The 18,705-nt window shown below is 40.3% G+C and overlaps 1 protein-coding gene across 1 annotated transcript in view; it reads left to right on the forward strand.

The window, feature by feature from the left end:
- Window positions 1–10,444: 10,444 nt before the first annotated feature.
- Window positions 10,445–18,705, forward strand: part of LOC136285190 (complement C4-A-like) — a 40,975-nt gene continuing 32,714 nt past the window's right edge. Inside the window, exons 1-7 of the mRNA XM_066176053.1 lie at window positions 10,445–10,545; window positions 12,036–12,228; window positions 13,256–13,436; window positions 14,089–14,159; window positions 14,473–14,558; window positions 15,238–15,320; window positions 16,447–16,534. Of these exons, the coding sequence (XP_066032150.1) occupies window positions 10,481–10,545; window positions 12,036–12,228; window positions 13,256–13,436; window positions 14,089–14,159; window positions 14,473–14,558; window positions 15,238–15,320; window positions 16,447–16,534 (767 nt within the window). The 5' untranslated portion in view covers window positions 10,445–10,480. The remainder of the gene's footprint in view (window positions 10,546–12,035; window positions 12,229–13,255; window positions 13,437–14,088; window positions 14,160–14,472; window positions 14,559–15,237; window positions 15,321–16,446; window positions 16,535–18,705) is intronic.

The following is an 18,705-nucleotide window of genomic DNA, read 5'->3' on the forward strand; positions in this document are numbered from 1 at the left end:
CAACTTGTGCACATCTGTGCACAAATACAGGCAGGCACATTCACACCTATGTAAACCTGCATATGCACACATCTGTGAAATCCCTCTGAGCTATCTAAATCTCTTTACTCACAGGCTTTTCTTTAGTTACAAGATTAGCACTCCAGCTGTTAGAATAAATGTGCTCATGAAAGGGTTTTCAAGGAAACCAGAAATTAGGTCAATTCTGACCACTGTCACTGGAAAGTAAAGGGAGATGAGGAAGGTAAGACTTCATCCAGTCTCTTTAATGACTGCAATGAACGAAGAGCTCTATCTGCTTTTTTAAATTCTTTATTTTATCTCCTTTACCACCAGGTATACACCCACATGTACACATTTCCCTTCAGAGCTGCTCTGGGGAAATCTCCCTCCTCTCTTTTTACTGATGCAGGAATACTGAAGAGTTTCTGCTAGGGCGGATCCTGGGTATCCTCACTTTCACACCACAACAAAAAACAGTGGTGTGGGGAGATGGAAACAAAGTTCCAGCCCCACAGTTGTGCTTTTGTTCTTTTAACACAGATTTCTCTATGGCTGATTATTCCTTTTAAAACAAAAACTCAAAAACTCAAAAATTTAAAAAAAAACCATTCAAACCCACCACAAGGGAATTTCTTGTGTCACAACTCTTCCACAAGTTTATCCCAGTATCTTAGTCTTCTGTTATTCCAAATACAGCTCATTATTATGGGTATGAGCAGATTCCTCTACATAGATTTTTCTACCCTTGTTTCCACTATTGTCATTTAAGGAATCTCCATAACTAAAGATAAACTTGGACTTTGTCAAGGCCAGGCTGACTCTCTGAACTCCAAAGTATGAGAAATGCTTTATTTATTTTATTTTTTTTTCTCTAATGACTAACAAAATATAAGCTTCTTTCTTAGCAGCTAGGGCTGTGTTCTGAGGTCCTAGATTCTTTTCAGTCTGGACTCTTCAGTGGAAAAGCAGGAGGTAGTTCTGTGTTAGGTGACAGAGGTGAAACCCCGTGAGTGAGGGCAGGGGGATGCACACAGCCGCATAAATGGTGTTTGTGGGTCAACTTTGCAGGCAGATGGGGAGGTAGTCAGAGTGAGCCTCTCTCAAGGCTGCAGAAAAGGGAGGCATGTCTTTTGCTTTATCTAAATTTGCATGAGGAGTGTTTTCCTAAGAGCACAGCTGCATTCTTCTGTACCTACCTTATACCTATTATCTTGCTTTTATATGGTGTTGCACTGCTCCATGTAGTGGATCCTGCCTGTCTGACTCCTTAGAGAGGGCACTTCCAGATATCTCAGTTACAGATAGGGTTTATTCTTTAAGAGCATGGTAAATATAATTAACACAGTCTTTACTCCTACTGTAATTCCCACATCAGAAGGGCTATCTGCAGACTGTAAAGAGGAATAAGTAGTAAAATAAATATCCTCTGAAAGTATATTTTTTCCTCTGTTTTATTAACCTCAGATACATGTTATGACAGAGAAGACAAAGACCCTCTCTGCCTATTCCTTATTGCCAGAAAGGTGTTAGCATTCCTAAACAGCTGGTCTTTTATCACAATAGCTTAAGGCACTCTAATTCCTATTAGAAGTGAAGTTAGTCCTCTGCCTACTGTGAAATAGGGGGATCTTAAAGATGGTTTAAAGTAATCTTTTAGTCTCCCTTCTAGTTATAAGTGGAATTTAGCTGGAACAGAGAATAGGGCCCCCAAGTTTTCAAGGCATCTGTTTTCTCAGATAAGCTCTTGACTCTCAGGGAGTGGGAAGAGTATGTTGCAGTAAATCAGAAACTCCATAAGGCGTGCAGCAGGGTCAAATTTCTGGGTGCACTAATCACTCCAGAAAGGACTCAAATGAGATAAGCCTTGTACTTGGCACTAAACTGTGGTGGTCAGCACAAAACTTTTCATCTTGCCTTGCACAGTCTAATGCTGTGAGGCTGATGCAGCTGGGCAGAGCAAGATGCTCATGACTGGCCCTGAACTGTGCTGCCAGCTGAGAGCACTAACTTTATATAAATTTACCCTGAAAATTTGATTTGAACAGCACTGCTTTTGCTGGTTCTTTTTTTTTTTTCCTTTTTTTTTTTCCTTTTTTTTTTCTTTTTTTTTTCTTTTCTTTTTTTTTTTTTTTTTTTTTGCAAAATGGTAGATCAGGCAAGCTGGATGAACACCTGGACCTACATCTAGACACGGTGGCTTTGAAGACAGGTGAGTAAAGGTGATGTGATGCCAAGAGGTGGGCAACTCTCAGTATTCCAAAGCGAATCCCACCAGAGGTGTCTCAAAAAGATAACATTTGATTCTGAACTGCCAGTGAGTTCCCTGGGACTTGTTTGGGGAGTATTATTCTATTTTCTCTTCTCTTTTTTTACATACAAGTGTTTAAGCACTCCTTGGAACACACCAGGGTGGAGACCCTCCTTTCAGTAACCCAAATTGCTTTTTAAAACCCACTTATCTGTGTTGGCCGTCACAGGGCTTGGATCCACAGCTTATGTACGAGCATCCTGAGCTGTGGAAAGAACCACCTGAGGATGTGGTAATCCGGAGCTGACTCCCCGTTATTCCACGTACCAGTCTGAGAGGTGGAAAGCCGGTGTCTCAGAAAGCAGGGCTGGGCATAGCACAGCCCCTGACGGAAGCTGCTGCGCGGTGCAGGGCACAGCTGCCCGCTGGATGGCACCAGGGCTCCGTCCGTGTGTGCTAGCCCCCCTCTAGCCTGCCTGAGCAACCCCGTCCATCGCTGCGATAAGGGAAGTTTTGCAAACAGGCACAGCAAGACTCTGGAAGCGAGATGATAGGGGGAAATTACAGATGTAAAAGCCATGCGTGATGCTGTCACTGCTTATATTTTTAAAGGGGCAAATGATCTTTTATGGTGCATAACCGAGATGGGAATATTCTGGAGAATACTTTATGTTCCTATCCATACAAGCAGATATTTCCAAATAATCACATAGAGAATAATCACAGGTGTGGAATACACTTCTCTAACCGTAGGATAGAGGGAAAAGCATTCTATTTTTTGCAACTATGTTGTTACAAATCTCTTATTGCTGCTTCAGGCTGCAGTAACAGCAGTATATAAATGCTGCAAGCTGTGCAGATTGTGGCTGCATGATTCCCTGTCCTAAAGTATATTGACATCCCACATGTGAGCCAGGTTAGAGGCATTAATGCTGCCACTGTGAGTCAACACTTTTTGATCCCTCAGGGGAAAATACATGCAGCAAACTTCTGGCAGATACTTATAGAATAATGTACAAGTTAATACTCTTCTCCACAGACACTGGAGATGGGCTTGCTGCCTAAATGTACATCTGCAGTGTACTTACTGAAGCCAAGAGGCTTTACAGAAGTCATCAAAGAAAAGGGACCTGTTTGGAAGTTTAAGGATCCATTACATTATGTTGTAATTCTTATGTTGTAATGATCTCTGATGACTGCGTCTTTATTTTTTATCACTGCTCAGGCAGAAGTGTAAAAGCCTGTGAAATAGGAGCCAGCTCCAGACATAAAGAAACCGCTGCTGGTGAGGCCATGCTGTTTTTTGCCTTTTTCTTTTTGTGTATTCTCTCTATTTTTACACATATATTTGTAGCCTATTGCATTACTAGCTAGTTTTCTGCCCGTGGAATGTGTTTTGTCTTTCTGCCTAGGGAAAGGGCACTTTCCAAGGGCCCCCATCCTATCTTGGTTTTCCCAAGAGCCAAGGCTGAAAAACAGCTCTTGGAGACACATTTTCACCAACAAGGTACAGCTAGCACCAAGAGTGGGAGGACTCCAGAAAAGGGTTGAACTAGAAGGGGGAATTGCTGAAAAAGACTGGTGGCGGGAAGGAATGAGAAAAGCCTGCAAGGCAGAAAACTGCAGCCCAAGGCTGAGCAAGGGACAGCCTTGGCAGCCCCAAGCTGTGTGTAGCCTTGAGGAGGAACATGCTTCACCATATAGATGGCAGAGGCCAGTGGGCTCCAGGTGCAGGGCTAGATGGTGTCCAAGCCCAGGAACAGCATAGACAGCCAGGGAATTGGACCACAGATCTGGGCTTCTCCCTGAGTCTTAGAGTGCCGCAGGTACTGGCTCTTTCAAAGCTGCCCTTTATTTCTTCACTGATCGAGAGACAGAGCCCACAGTCACCCCCAGTGCAGGAAGAAGGAAAGCTAAGAGACATGCCCAGATGTGGATGACACCAGCTGCCAAACCCCTCTGTCCCCCCATTCTGAAGAGGGGAGAGCAGAGGTACAGCCCCAGCCTTGCTTTCACAGCAGGACAGCAGGCTGCACTGCTGTCAGAGGCAGCAGCAGGATCCTGCTGGGACTGCAAGCTGAACCAGAATGGTGCTGATGTGGTTTTTGACCACATCCTGATGTGACTGAAAATTCATCTTCCTCATTCAGAAGCCAGGTAAAAATCAAGGATGAACAGCCTGGGAATGTGTCATAAAAATATATATGTGTGTTTCAACCCCAGGCAACAGCTAAGCACCAGACATCTGCTCACTCATTGCCCTTGCATCAGCACGGGGAGAGAATTGTAAGAGTAAAAATGGGACAGTGGGAACACAAAGGCCACCATTTCAATTGTCCCTGGCTTCCTCCCTTCTTCCCTCAGCTTTATATGCTAGGCATGACACCATATGGTTTGGTCTAGAATATCCCCCTGGTCTGCTGGAGTCAGCTGTCCTGGCTGTGTCCTCTCACGGCTCCTTGTGCACCCACAACCTGCTGTGGGTGAGAACCAGAAAAGGCCTTGGCTCTGTGTCAGCAGGGCTCAGCAGCAATGAAAACATCCATGTTATCAACACTGCTTTCAGGTCAAGTCCAAAACACAGCCCACACCAGCTACTCTGAAAAAATTAACTCTTCCCCAGCTAAAACCAGCACAAAGTAGCAAGACACATAGTCATGTATTAGCAAGAGCAGATCCATGTGCCTTCCAAGATGTGTTGACTAAATACATACGAATATCCTTTTTGTTCACGTTTTTTATAGCTTCACCTTTTTTCTGTAGATACAATGTAATGTCAACTGTAAATCTGGACAGGGTGTGTCTGACCCAAGTATTGTCAGCAGGGCTTTGAGGACATCCAGTCAGTCCCCTTTTGAAGGCATCAATATTCCCCTCTGCATCTAAGCCACTGAGAGGGCAGCTGAGCTGACTTCTTCTGCATTATTTTGCTGGGGTAGAAATGGGTTTGTGAGGGAAGATTCCTCCTGTGATTACCCACTGTCCAGTCTGGGTACAGTACCTGTACCTCACAGGACAAAGAGGCACATTGTTTATCCGAAGAGCTGCTTAAAAAGCAGTGTCACAAAGAGTCAGAGCTCCGTGGCTAAATTTCTGGGAAAGAAGAGATCAGCATACATTACCTGAATAACTGTCCCATTGAGCTGCTACAAAAGTCATCCAGACTTGTCCCCTGTCTACCAGGAGAGCAGATGCCAGGCCTGCCACCTGTGGAGGTGCTGCAGCTCCTGACACTGTAACTGCTGTCACTGCACAGCTTCTCCTTTACAATGAAAACAAAATTCTCCTGACCCTTCTATTCTGTCCCCTTTCCTCCTTTCTCTTTGTATTTCATCCTTGAACATTAAAACCAAGGGATTAAAAAAATAGGGCACCTTCCCATCTGCCGGTGGAGCTGGCCTAAACTTGCTTGAGTGTGATGGAGGTGGGAGCTGAGGGGTTTCCCATCTTGGGAGAGGAGATGCTTTCTCCTTTCTGGTGTCCCATGTTCCTCTGAGTTACTGGGTGAAGTGAATGTTTTAGATTTAATTTGCAGATCAGAACAAGGCAGGCTTCCAGTGGCAGATAGGCACAAGGCTAGCTGTGATTGTACATAGTATGGGGTTTCTTTTCTCCACTGCTGTGCCTGTAAAACATTTTCTTATACAATTGTGCAATCTTCTGAAACTTTAGAGTGTCTCCATACAGCAAGTCAGGAAATCCTATGAATGAGGGTCAGTTATAAATTACTTCTCTAAAATTTTCCTGCAAAAGACTGGCTTTACTGGATCTCACAGTTGAGTGAAATCCACAGAACTGGATATGTAACCTTTGTTCTTACTCTTTTCAGCTACTTAAAATTTTAGCTTTTTCTACTGATAGGTTCAAGGTGTCTTTTGCTTTGTTAGACTTATTCTTACCTTTTGCTCCCATGAAAAGGAGAAGAAAAGGATTCCCTAGAAAGACAATTGTGCTCATTACAGTCCAGAGGAATGGAGAAGTTGAAAAAGATCAAATTATGTGAAATACATTAATTTTTCTGGGCAACTTCTATTTGTTACTGTTGATAACAAGGATGAATTGGGGTTCCTTTGGGTTTTATCATGAAATTGAAAGAAAAAAAAAAGAAGAAGAAAACCACAAAGAATGGATTTGAGACCAAGCCTCTAGGCAGAGTATCAGGATGTTTGAGTTCAAGGGCAGTACTCCAAATATTCTGTATTATTTAGGCCAAGTTATTTTATTCGTCATTTCCAGCAGCTCTATGCTTTCACCTGGGATGGGAGAGTCACTTGCATGCTCAGGTATCTCCTCTCCTTCTGACCAGTTCAATGGCTTCTTAAAGGTGCCAAAACACTGAGATTCTGAAAAACATTATTTACCAAAACACCAGGATGCATTATTACAATATGGGGAAATATTACATCAGTAGTGTTATGCAATTATTGCTTGACCTAAAAGAATCTTTCAGTCCTAAATACATCACTTTTGCAATGTAATAATTGTAATGTTGGTTTTGTGTGTTTTTTCACAAATCCTTATTTTTATTTTTTCAACATGACATTCAGAAAATCACAGGATTTGGAGAATGAGAGAGAAGGGAGGGAGAAACTCATGAGAAAAAACTAAGGCTGGTCGCTTAATCCCCCTGATTTCAAGACTCCTCAGTGAGTGAAGAAAATGCCAGGGAAATATTTGTTTTCCTCCTTTAAATACATGAGTTTTTGTCAGTAGATTTAGTGCTTAGAAGCACTAAATGCAGAACTTTTAAAGTTGTTGGGTTTTTTTAATGGCAAAAGCAGCCACAGCCTTTTCATTTCATTACCTCGATTATGATAAGAAAAAAAAGTATGGTTTTAATTTACAATTCCAATTTGTATTGACACTAAAGAGAAGCTATCCTGCTGTTAAGAGGAACTTTTCCAATTAGACCCACACTTCATGGTCTGCTGTTGGAAAAAGGATTTCAAAATCTAATTTTCTGAAATGTCAGAAGTGAAATATTGCCTTTTGTGTTTGTCACAACTCCCTGTAACTCGGCAGAGAGGATGTCACTGCAGTGCTTATTCGCAAAATGGGCCTTGTGAAGCTGTCCTTTGTACCCTTCTGCCAGGCAGAGGTGAAAGAGCGCAGGACGAAAGTGAGAGTTTGGTTCTGTTAGTATTTAGGCTGATTAAGGGGAAAAAGGCTTTTCAGGCCAAAGAACAAAAACTGCTGGTGGTGCTCAAAACACTGTGAAATCCCACCAAGTTCAAACGAAGGTACTGAAAGGAGAGACAGCATAGACTCAAAACAAAGCAATTCTGTCTCCCCAGGTTGGGAGTTCACAAACATCAAACCCAGGCTGTGCTTTCCCCAGTCCATGCTGGACTGCAGGCCAGCTGAAGGATCAATAGGTAAAAAGTGGCTCATGAGTAAACAGGAAAGGACTTTGCCTTTAGAAAAAGAACAGCCATATGGGCTATTTTAGAGGGAATTTTCTGCATTTTCTCTCATGCATGTGCTGGGGAACTTCAGTCAAGATTGTTTTATTTTATTTTATTTAGTTTTGTTTCGTTATATTTTAGTGCAGCTTTGGACTGGAATGTTTTACATTATGCTTCACACTGTGAAGAATGTGTGATAGCAGAAAACTGGTGCAATGGTTATTTTATACCTACCTAGAGACAGAACAATTAAGCATAAGAAATTTTAATTCTCATTATACAAGTGGTTATGCCTTATATAATAATGCTCTTTTGTATACGTGAGATACAGTGAGAAAAAATTATATTTAATTGAAATCACTGGTCTATATTTTGGTGGAAAAAATAGCTTTATTAACTGTCAAACACCTCCTTAAATTCAAGTATAAAATAGTTATGCAGCATATTGCTATGGAGAACACATGTATTTATTCATACTTCACTTAATGAAGCAGAAGTGAACAAATCCAATTAAAGACAAGTGAAAGCAAAATAACAGCTTTTCCACGGGCCCCTTTAGAAAGTGATCCGTGAAAATGTCTAGCTGTGAGTTTATACATGGCTATTTGTATAGCTGTGCAAACAGACCTCAGTCGGACAAACAAGCCAGCCTGGACAATGGAAACCCCACCCCCTTCCCTCTGAGAAAAGTGGGCACAGAGAAAGATTTTGGTGTCACCTCACACTGCAGAGGTTCCTTTCCTGTGACTACAGGAGTTGGACATCCCTGTTGGTTGTGTTGTGGCCTTCCGGAAATTGTTGGCTTTGCAGCTGGAAGAACTCCCTTATGTCTTTATCAAGGAATGGTCACTGAGTTTGCAGATGTTATTTCTTTTCTTATTCTGTATTTGTCTGGAGAAAGCAAATGACCCACTCAGAGTTGTTTCTTGTCCTGTTTTAGTGACTAGAATTGCTCAGTGATTGCATCAGCTCCAACCCTGGATGGCAGCAGTGCAAGACGGAGAGCAGAACTGTCCCTGAAAAGGGCAGAAGCCTTAGCATGATCCACAGCTACTGCTGCTCTTAATTAACTCTCCCCATTATCTTTGCAAGAGTTGACCAACTTTATGGTGGAAATCTCTACTCTTCCTCACCATCTCTCTTGGGTTTGGGGGGCCAGAGGTCCTGAGGAAAATGATTCTGGCATGGAAATAAATCAGTTTTGTGAATGCATAACTGCAGAGGGAATTAGTGGGTGGGGAGGGAGGGCAGAGAGAAAATAACTTTGTTCTTAATGGTTCCCAAGTCTGAACTCCTATAAACATCTCCCAAAGAGCATGGATTTTGGCCCTGAGGATCCACATGTATCTTTCCTCAAGTTCTTCCCCCTTCCTGACAGCTGTAGTGAGAGTGAAAACCAAAAGAGGTGAAGGAAACTGACTGTCTCTTGGGGAAAAAAAAGCCAAAAATCCCCAAAAAACAACTATGCCTAGAGCAGGTAAAATGTAGCTTTTCCTGATGTGAGTTTGAAGCCAGCTACTGCTGTCCACGCTTTCTGTGACCACCAATGGACAGAGAGTACTTTCTGTCTGGTTTTGTCACAGAGGGAGTTACGACACTTGCAGCATACCAAGTGTAAAGTAGTGAGCTGGTTTGTAATCAGCTTCTTCCCTTTCCCTACCTCCTTGTCTTGAAAAGCAAGGCAGGAGACGTCTCTTAGGCACATGGCGGGGTGAGGGGAAGGTGTCATGTCTGTGGGCAGTGAGCCCTTGCTGTGATCATGAATTCACCTTGCAAATAAGGGAGCATTGATTTAAGGCATCCATTGGTAATAATTAAAGACACAGACTGGGCCGTGGTGCATTAAAGGGCAGTTTATCACCAGAGTATGGGAGCAGCCATGTGATCATTTCTGGGATTTCACCTGCCTGTAAATCAGATGGGCATGTTTCCATTTTCATGGGTCAATAAAATTATGTTTGGGAGACAACAGTCCAGTAAGTTTGCAAAAATGGGACCTGATGAGAGTTCCAATTCTTTACCTTTAATCAAAATTGGTTTCTGTACAAGCAGTTATTCTTCAGATGAGCTTTTTTCCCCCCTGTTTATCAGTATCCTACCTTTCAGGACATTTTGTCTGATGCAGTCTGGAATGCCTTCAGCTGATGATTCATGTTTATGGTAAAATGATATTAATTACCCTCTGGAAAAGCCCAGTGTCTTGGGCATGAAGGAAAATCGGGCTGAGTAGCGCAGACAGAGGCATCAATTTCATTTTCAGTGAAATCAAAGCAGATGAATACCTCCAAGCACCACAGATTGAGACTGCGTTGTACAAGTAGGTTCCCAGCACAGTTCCTTTGGTGCTGCTTAAACCAGAAGGAACTTTCTCTTACCTTTGCTGGACCACAGAGGTGCCTGGGATTAAATAAGGGCAGAGAGAAAGAACCTGTCACCTGCATTTATCCCCATTTAGAAATACTCTACAGCCACTCTTAAAGCCACAGTGTCTTCTTCTGATTTTGGGATGCTTTTGCAGTACATGTGAAAACTTCTCTCTGCACTAGACTTTTAGTTGCTGCCATTGAAGCTGGGAAGAGAATGGATGAACAACAAAATATAAAATTGTGACTTAGTCCAGAATGTTTCTCCCTAGGATATTACTGTGGTCACCACCAGCAGGTCCATCACTATTGCATGCACAGTTTTGCAAGTTATTAATAAATAACCAGGATAGGCAACATTATTTGCTGCAAAGTGCTGTCAGCCCATTTCCTACAGCCAGCACCTGGATTGATGGTGGCTCTTTGGTGCTCTTGTTTTGCAGATGTTGTAGAGTTTTCCAATGGAAAGGCTGGTATTGTTGATGAGCTTTTGTTTGCTGCTGTCCAATACACAACAAGCACCATCGTAAGTATATTTTATTACAAATTCTTCAATCCTAACAAATCCCTTGAAAGGGAAGGTAGGAAATATTCTCTCTATCAACAGACAATCAAAAAAGCCAGTTTCTTGGACCACTGAAAATTTGTGTAACCTTAAGTAGGTAAGAAGTAAAAAGCTTAAAATTACCCTTTTAAGGAAGAAATCTTCTCTCAGCAACCAATAATTAAAAATGTGCTACTAAAGCATGTTGTTCCCTCTCTTATTGCTGTTTGCCCGTCTTTGTTTGTGATATTTACTGGAAAAATCTTGGGGAAAAAACTTCTGTAATTGATCCATACATTGCAGAGAGGAAAGGTTTCACTTCTGGGAGACCTTCAGTATTCTTCCATATTTATCCTCTGTTTCAGTGGAGAATTACTTACAAACTAGGCCTTGTGTCACCTTTTGCTAGAGCCACAGACACTGAGTGAATGAAATTAGATATCAGCTTTATTCCCTGATTTTTATACCCTTTCATTTTATAAATTTAAGAAAAAAGAAACTTTTTTCTTTCAAAAAGTAAAAAAGACAGTTCAGCTAACCCATTCTGATAACAGCAAAATCATTCACCCTTCATTTTAAAAGTCTTCTGCAGAATAATCGTTTTCCAAAAGTACCTGTCTTGAGCTCAGAACTGTTCTTTGTCTACGTGACATCATAGGTGAAGAGACAGGACTTGGCTCTTCACACAGTTCTCTGATTTTTGTAAGATCTTTTTGTGTAAAATAGACTTGAAAAAAATGAGAACAAGGATAACAATCTACATTTTAAGGGTCATGAAATCAATTACTATGAAGCACCAAGTAGGGTTAAGAATGAAGGAAAATAATGAGAAAAAAAAAAAAATCCCAACCAGTTTAACCTCCAACTCAGCCCTTCCCAGGGATATGATCTTACCTTGTGTGATTTCTCATTTCTAACATTTCACAGTGATATTGTAAGGAAGATCAGCTACTTGTAACCCCATACATATGGTTATTGATAGGGATTGATTATGGTTGGGCATTGATACCTCCTGACACATTAAACACAAGCTGGCATAATGTGGGTGCTAGTACATGAAGATACATAACTTTGTATCATTAATTAATTGTGTATTTATGAATACGTATTCATTGTCTTTCAATGCATGGCCTTGCTGTGTTTCAGAAATTTGAGTTTATAGAGCTTTCTCTGAGTTACACCAGCTTATAAATTGCATTGGTTGTCCCAGGGACATATTGCAGGTTTTTTTCTAACCTATGTATAGTGATTTATGTTTTATAGGACTTAAATGGGACAGTTCAGAATTTGGAGGCCAGTCAGAGAAAATTATTTTCTTTTAACCTCTACTCAGACTAACAAGGATGATAAGTTAGGTGATCTCCACAAGTACCAAGCTCAGCTATTGTGTGAGAGACTGTTTTATCTTTAAAATTCATGTTGTATGGACATTCACTGAACATACTGGACAATCTGCCTTTCTGTTGTTTTAGATTTCTTATTACTGCCCCAAATGTGGTGCATTTGGGCACAGATGAGACAATAACAGTTCAAGTCCACGGGGCACAGAGCTCTGTGCAAGTTACTGCGTACTTCAAAGATGAGACCAAAAATCAGCTCCTATCAGAGAGGATCTACTTTAACCTTAATCAAGATAATGGCTACCAGGAGATGAAAAAAATAATGGTGAGTTTGCCATCACAGTGATTTTTTTTTTTTTATTTAGTGATAAAAAGCACATAATCTCTACTTGGAATAAACTGGAACTGAGACAACACTGATCCCGAGAGACACGTGACAGAACCAATCAAAATCAATCCCAGTGACCGCAGCAACCTATTCACCCAAGCAGCTAATAAAACAATGCCTAATGTAATTTCAATGGTGATCATGAATATTCCTTTTTGCCCATATAAAAAGCTCAAGATTTTGTCACATGGTGATAAATGAAATTTCATTAAAACACATTTGTTTTATCACTGTTGGGTTTTCTGCCTCACAAAAACTATGGCTGCGTTCATGCCTTTGTTACTACTGGCCATTTAACAATACAGGAGAAACTTTTAAAACTGTGTAGTCTCTCAGACCAAAGCCTGTGTTCTTTCTGCAGATTTTTAAGTTGATTAATTCTTTGTATCCTATGTTGCATCATTTGCTTCTGGCACAATTCTTTGAATTCTGACAGGATTTAGTTCAGTTGCACTAGTTTGGGCTATTTGGTTGGGAAAAAAAGCACACAGCAATATTTAGTTTAGCTAAGAGCTGAGCTTTCAAATCAGGTTATTGTCGAGGGTGATGTTTAGAAGTATCACATTAAACTGTGTGAAGTAAAGCATCAATCTCGTAACCAGGATTTTTAGCATAAATAGGGATTACAGGATACATGGTGAATGGAAATCAACAGACATGTAAACTGAAGTCTCCTGCCTTGAGTTATTGACATTGGACAGAAGAAAGTGTATTTCTTTGGAGGAAAATGGAGGATTAGAGAGTATTTCTACTTTAAAAGAAATATTCACCTAGTAAGAAAGATATAACACCAAGTAAGAAAGATATAACACCCAGTAAGAAACATGTAATTGTGAATCTTCTGTTGAATGGCGCTAATAAGATTATTTAAGCACTTCAGCTGTTGGGGGCCTCAGCTACATGGTCCCAAAATTACCAGGCTCATCTCTGACTTTGTGGGGTTTTCCCCTTCTTTTATTTTCAGGTCAAGCCAGGGGCTCTGCAACAGAACCTGTTCAAGAAGAGTAATCTGCCATATGTTCTGCTGGTCACTGAGAGCAAGGAGCTTTATTTGACCGCCAAGAGCACCCGCATCCTCCTGTCCTCCAAGAAAGGCTACATTTTTATCCAGACAGATAAGCCCATATACACACCAAGTTCCCAAGGTTAAAACACAAACGCTGCTCTTCAGGTGTTGAATATGTATGTTACAAGAGCAGGATTAGAGAAGTGATAACGACCCCGTTGTTCCAGCAGCCAGGGTCTCTGCAGGGTCTGCTCTGCACATTGCAGCAACCCCTGCAGAAATGCCTCCAGAGCCAGAGTCACTTTTAAGGGAGACAGACAAAATCTGCTCCTTTTTGTTCAAAAAGTTTGATGATGACTTTCCTTTGGAAAAAAAAAAAAATAATGAGAAATCTGCCAAAGTCCAACTGCTTCTGCTTGTAACACCAGCACAAAGTTACCTTTGCTCTTTAAGACCACTACTGCTTTGTTACTTACCAATTTAATTAATTAACAAAGGAGGGAAGTAAAAAAAAAAAGTTTTTGAGTTTGGTTTCAGGCCTCAACTGCAGAAGGAACACAAAAGTTTATGAAGTTCCCTGAATAATTTTCAAAATTTGCTTCAAAAAGTTATCTAGTCATGTAACATGAGAAGGCTATGGAAGAATGCAATTATTTTTTGAAATTTCTCAGTCTTCACTAAAAGAAAGTGTTTGATCTTAAATTTGGTGACTCAATTTATAGATTGCAATGATTAGTATCTAGAAAGGCCAGAAAGAAATTTGTGAACATATTTATTCTTCTGTTAAACAGTCAGATACAGAATCTTCATTCTGGACAATGCTATGAGGCCGACACACGACACTGTTACAGTTGCTGTGCAGGTAAGTATATAAAAACACTGTGCATCAGCACAGGAGCTATGGAAAACATGTACAAAACATCCAAGAGCAGAACTATAACTGGGACTCCTCTCCAGAAATTTGTATTTGCCCACAAATACCTGAGTTATCTGTAGTTATTTTTGGCCCGTATCAGAAACATGGAGACACATGACATGTGAATATTAAAGTAGGAAAGTAAGCAAAGAATTTTCTCTTTCTTTTTCCATAGGACTAGGATATGACCTTGAGCTTTTGGATGTAAATGTTTGGCACTTGGTGCATAATTTCATGTTTGCTTCTTCTGTCTCAACAGAATTCCAAGGGAATGGTGGTTAAAAAGTCAGACCGGAAAATAAACGCAGTGTTTGGTGAACACTTTGATATACCTGACATTGCTGAGTATGTTACTGCTGTGTCTTCTGCATCAAAACCTGTAGATTAGGATTTTTAACTGGTGGATTTCTTGAATTACCTTTCAAAAATGTGGTTTTTTCACCATGGGGCACATACTGAGCCTACGATCAGTATCTTTTTACATTTAATCACCTCATCTTGGAGAGATGAGTCCAGAATTTACAGTTAATATGCTGCAATTAGCAACATGCATCCTGGTAAAGGACAATTTGACAAACTGCTTTAATATCTGCTCAAACATATGGCTGCATTCAACAGAGCACTTCTAAAAGGGCTAGTCTGCAAAGTGTCATTAATTATCTCTGATTTCAAACAGTCAATCTTTTACTTAATATTCAGGGTCTTTTGGCATCCAGGTTGATTTTGATATCTCAGTGAAGATAAGCTGTAGGAAATATTTGATGACTTCTCTGTTTCTGCAGAGTTTTCAAAGGTTTGCAAATATGTTATCTTGCACTTCCTCACTTATCTTGAGTGTTTCCTAGGACATTTTGAAATATGCTGCTGGCTCGTCCCAGCTGAAAGAAAGCCATTAATTAATTAGTTAGTTAGGGATGAGATCAAAGCAAGGAAAATAATATAATTCAGGGATAGTTTATATATTGGCATTATAAAATATCTGAGGAATTGTAATTAACTATTTTCTTCTGAATCTGGACTTTAGGCCTGGAACTTGGAAAATCAAAGCCTGGTTTCATCAACATGAAATGTCTAATGTTTCCACTGAATTTGAAGTTAAAAGATACGGTGAGATATTATAAAATCTGCATTATAAATATAAGAATTTATCACTATACATTAAAAATATACTGCAGTGGTTAAATCTGCCTGTAATTAGGCACTAAGGACAACTTCCATGGTGTTTCAGTGCATCATAGTTATCTCTGATGCACAGAAGAAAAACTTTGGGTTTGTGTGAAAGAAACGCCTCTCTTTTTATACAGATTTAGTAACTTTTTAAACACTTGTTTTTCATTTTGGCAAAAAACATTGGAAGGGCTCTTGTTCTGCAGAAAAAAAAATAAATGAGATGAGCTCCATTTTTTAAGTGATTGGAATTCTGGCTAATTTGCAGTGAAGACTAGGATAAAAAAAAAAAAAAAAGCTGCCCATTTTGACTCAGTCAAATTCAGTCCAGAAATTTATTCGAGTCTTTCCTCCTCAAAGAACCGTTTTTTAAGGAAAAAAAAGGCCCTTTGAATAAAGTAAAAATGAAAAAATGTAACAATTTGGGATAAAAAAGTGGCTTGATTTATTTACATTGAAATTATACCTTTCATGTAAAATTAATGTGGGTTTGTTGTTTCATTGGTTTGGTTTTTTTTTTCCTTAAAAGACAAAAGAAAACCTTGAGATTGTATGAAAATCTCAGTTTAACACAACTGATTTTGCCTTAGCTAGTGGAGGTAGCAGAACCGTGGAGATTACTGCCTCCTCTCCAAACACCCACAAGCAGCAGCAAATCACTCTGATAAGCCTGCAGGAGCAAATTGTTTGGCTTTTTAGGAGGAAATTCAGTGTGACACAGCTGATGCTGATGAGCTTGTATCCACAGTCAACCCATTTCAGTGTGGGTTTAGTTCAGCCTGCTCCTAGTCCGGGGCACTTCATGCCCATGAGCAGTTAGAGTTTATCTTCTGCCTTATTTTCATTGTAAATAAATAAACTTTATATGCTCAAAGACTGCTCCACTATGTGAAGTGATGCAGAATAAGGGAAAATTATCAGATTTGCTTCAGAAAAGCACTGTAATTCAAACTAAAACTCCCCTTCGGTGAAACTGCATTGTCTCAGTGTCTGTTGCCATGACAGGAGTTTAAGGTATGTCTGAAACTCACATGTCGTGACCTTTTGTCTTCTTTTTCTCATGCAGAACTTCCAAGTTTTGAAGTCAAACTCATCCCACTTCATCCATACTACCACATCTGGAATGACAGCTTTGTGTTTGATATTGAGGCAAAGTAGGTGTGCTCAGAGCCAGGCTGTTTTAGGAGGCAGATAAGCAGACATGAGTTTTGTGACTTCTTCCTTTTTCTTGTCATTAACAGTTAACTAGCTTCTGCCTTGACTTGGATCTGACTAATCTCATATACTTTCTCTTTTCACCACTGACTTGAGACATCATTGCCAAGTGCTACCTGGGTCCAGGCCATGGTGATCAAGCTGGAACCAGATTTTCTGAATATTTCAGTTTGCTAGCAAAGGTGGATATTTAGGATTCTCCTCTGTTTTGCTAATTGATCACCTGGTTTTTGTTATACTTTTCATTTAAACATTTAGAAATGTTCTAAAGGCTCCAATGTGCTACGTAACATAATTCAAGTAGAGCTGGATTCAAATTTGGGAATGGAATTTTCTCAAAACACAGCGAAATCCGTAAGTAACAAACTAGTGCTTGTTTGAGAGTAATGATTTATGCAGAAAGTCTTCCAGGTAGATAAATACAAATAATCAGTGGAGTTTCCAGGACCATCACTACAGAATCACATGTCCATTGCTGAACAGCAGTGCACTGGTCTGGTTGTGCCATGGCTACAGAGCTCTCAGACTGGCCATGGGGCAGGGCTCAACGGAAAATGAATTATACCTGGTCCCATACCAAGTTAGAATGGCATCAAACACAGAAAAACTTAGAAAGGCAGACAATGAAAATTTAATCCATCAAAATATTTTTAATAAAAATAGTTATTTGGCTGTTGAATTTTCAAGTCTCATAAGAGTGGAAATGCTAAGAAATTGCCTGATAGGAGAATTACTAAATTAGAACTTGATACCTTCCGGAATTTTTCCTTTTTCTAAAGAGGAATAAATGTTATGAAATGAGAACAGGCAGGTGGAAGCAGCTGGCCTTCTTTCACAGCTGGGAGAAATCTATTCAGTTTCAAAGGAGTGAGGACTGTTGGACTTCTGCCTGCTGCTCTTGACCGTGCTGGTCCTTCCATTCCCCAGCACACCTTGAGGGAACAGACAGAACCTGTATCCACCTGCTTGTGCTTGCCTGAACAAACTCAATTCTTCTTACCTCCTCTTGATCACCTTTAGTTCTTTGTTTGGTTCTGTTGAATAATTACTAGCTTTAATCATGATCACTTGATACTGTGATATGAAGTGATTTTAAATCACTGGCTTTAGGAGTTTAATCCTTTCTAAATTTTCCTCTGTGCAATTGCAGCACTCTATTTTGAGTTTATGAACTTCATATATATTTGACTCCTCATTAATAGCGTAATTATTTAAGAAGAAAAACTGACGTTCAATAACTGGATACCATTCCTTTCCTTATTGGAAAAGGTCCTAGTGGTGCTACACAGGTCTGCATGACTTTCATCAAAATCAGTGTATGGGATTCCTGATAATTGAACTTATTTCTCCAAACCGGCCATGCATGTAAAGAAGTTACTTGGTGTAATTGACTATTGTTTCCCATTTATTAGCTCTGGCATTTAATGCAGTTTTCATAAGAGCTGCCCCTCTGTTGTCTTTATTGGTATAGATCAGTGCTGCTGATCAGGTCAATTTGAAAGAGGCTTGTTTAAGCAAAAATAAGCTATTACTGGACTGAGGTCAAGCAGGATCTCCACAAGGAAAAGACAACACCATGGCCATGATGGGTCTCACATAGCACATTGCACAGTGTGCTGCTGGAAGACGCCATCTGCCAGGGCTTCTTGAGTACAGAGCCAGGTGCAGAAACATGCCTTATCCTCTCTCCCCACAACCTTTATAAAATGTTCAGTGGTGTCCTGGCCAGATGCTGATCTGGCAAATATTTCACTTACAAGAGGACCTTTATTCCATACTGCCTAAATCTGTAGGAGTGATGTGGGGCAGAGGATGGGCACTCTACCTGATACAGGTGTTGGAATATCAGCAGGTAGGATCTTCCTGCTTTAGGCCTTCAGAGGTACCAAATATTTCATATCAATCCCTGAAATGATTCTCTGATCCCTTATTTGTTATGCTCTGCACAAGAGGTGTCTCATACAAAGGAATCAGCTGTTCATCCAAGCTACATGGGCTGAATTGTCTAAGACCACTCTGAGCAACTGAAGTACTCATTAACTTGTTTAAAAAACAATGAAAAAAGTTGACACTCAAATTTTATCAGGTCATGTGACCCCGTGTGATTCTG

This window comes from Chamaea fasciata, unplaced genomic scaffold (genome assembly GCF_029207755.1).
Source record: "Chamaea fasciata isolate MVZ Bird 193981 ecotype frontalis unplaced genomic scaffold, bChaFas1.0.hap1 SCAF_2, whole genome shotgun sequence".
Classification (NCBI taxonomy): Eukaryota; Metazoa; Chordata; class Aves; order Passeriformes; family Sylviidae; genus Chamaea; species Chamaea fasciata.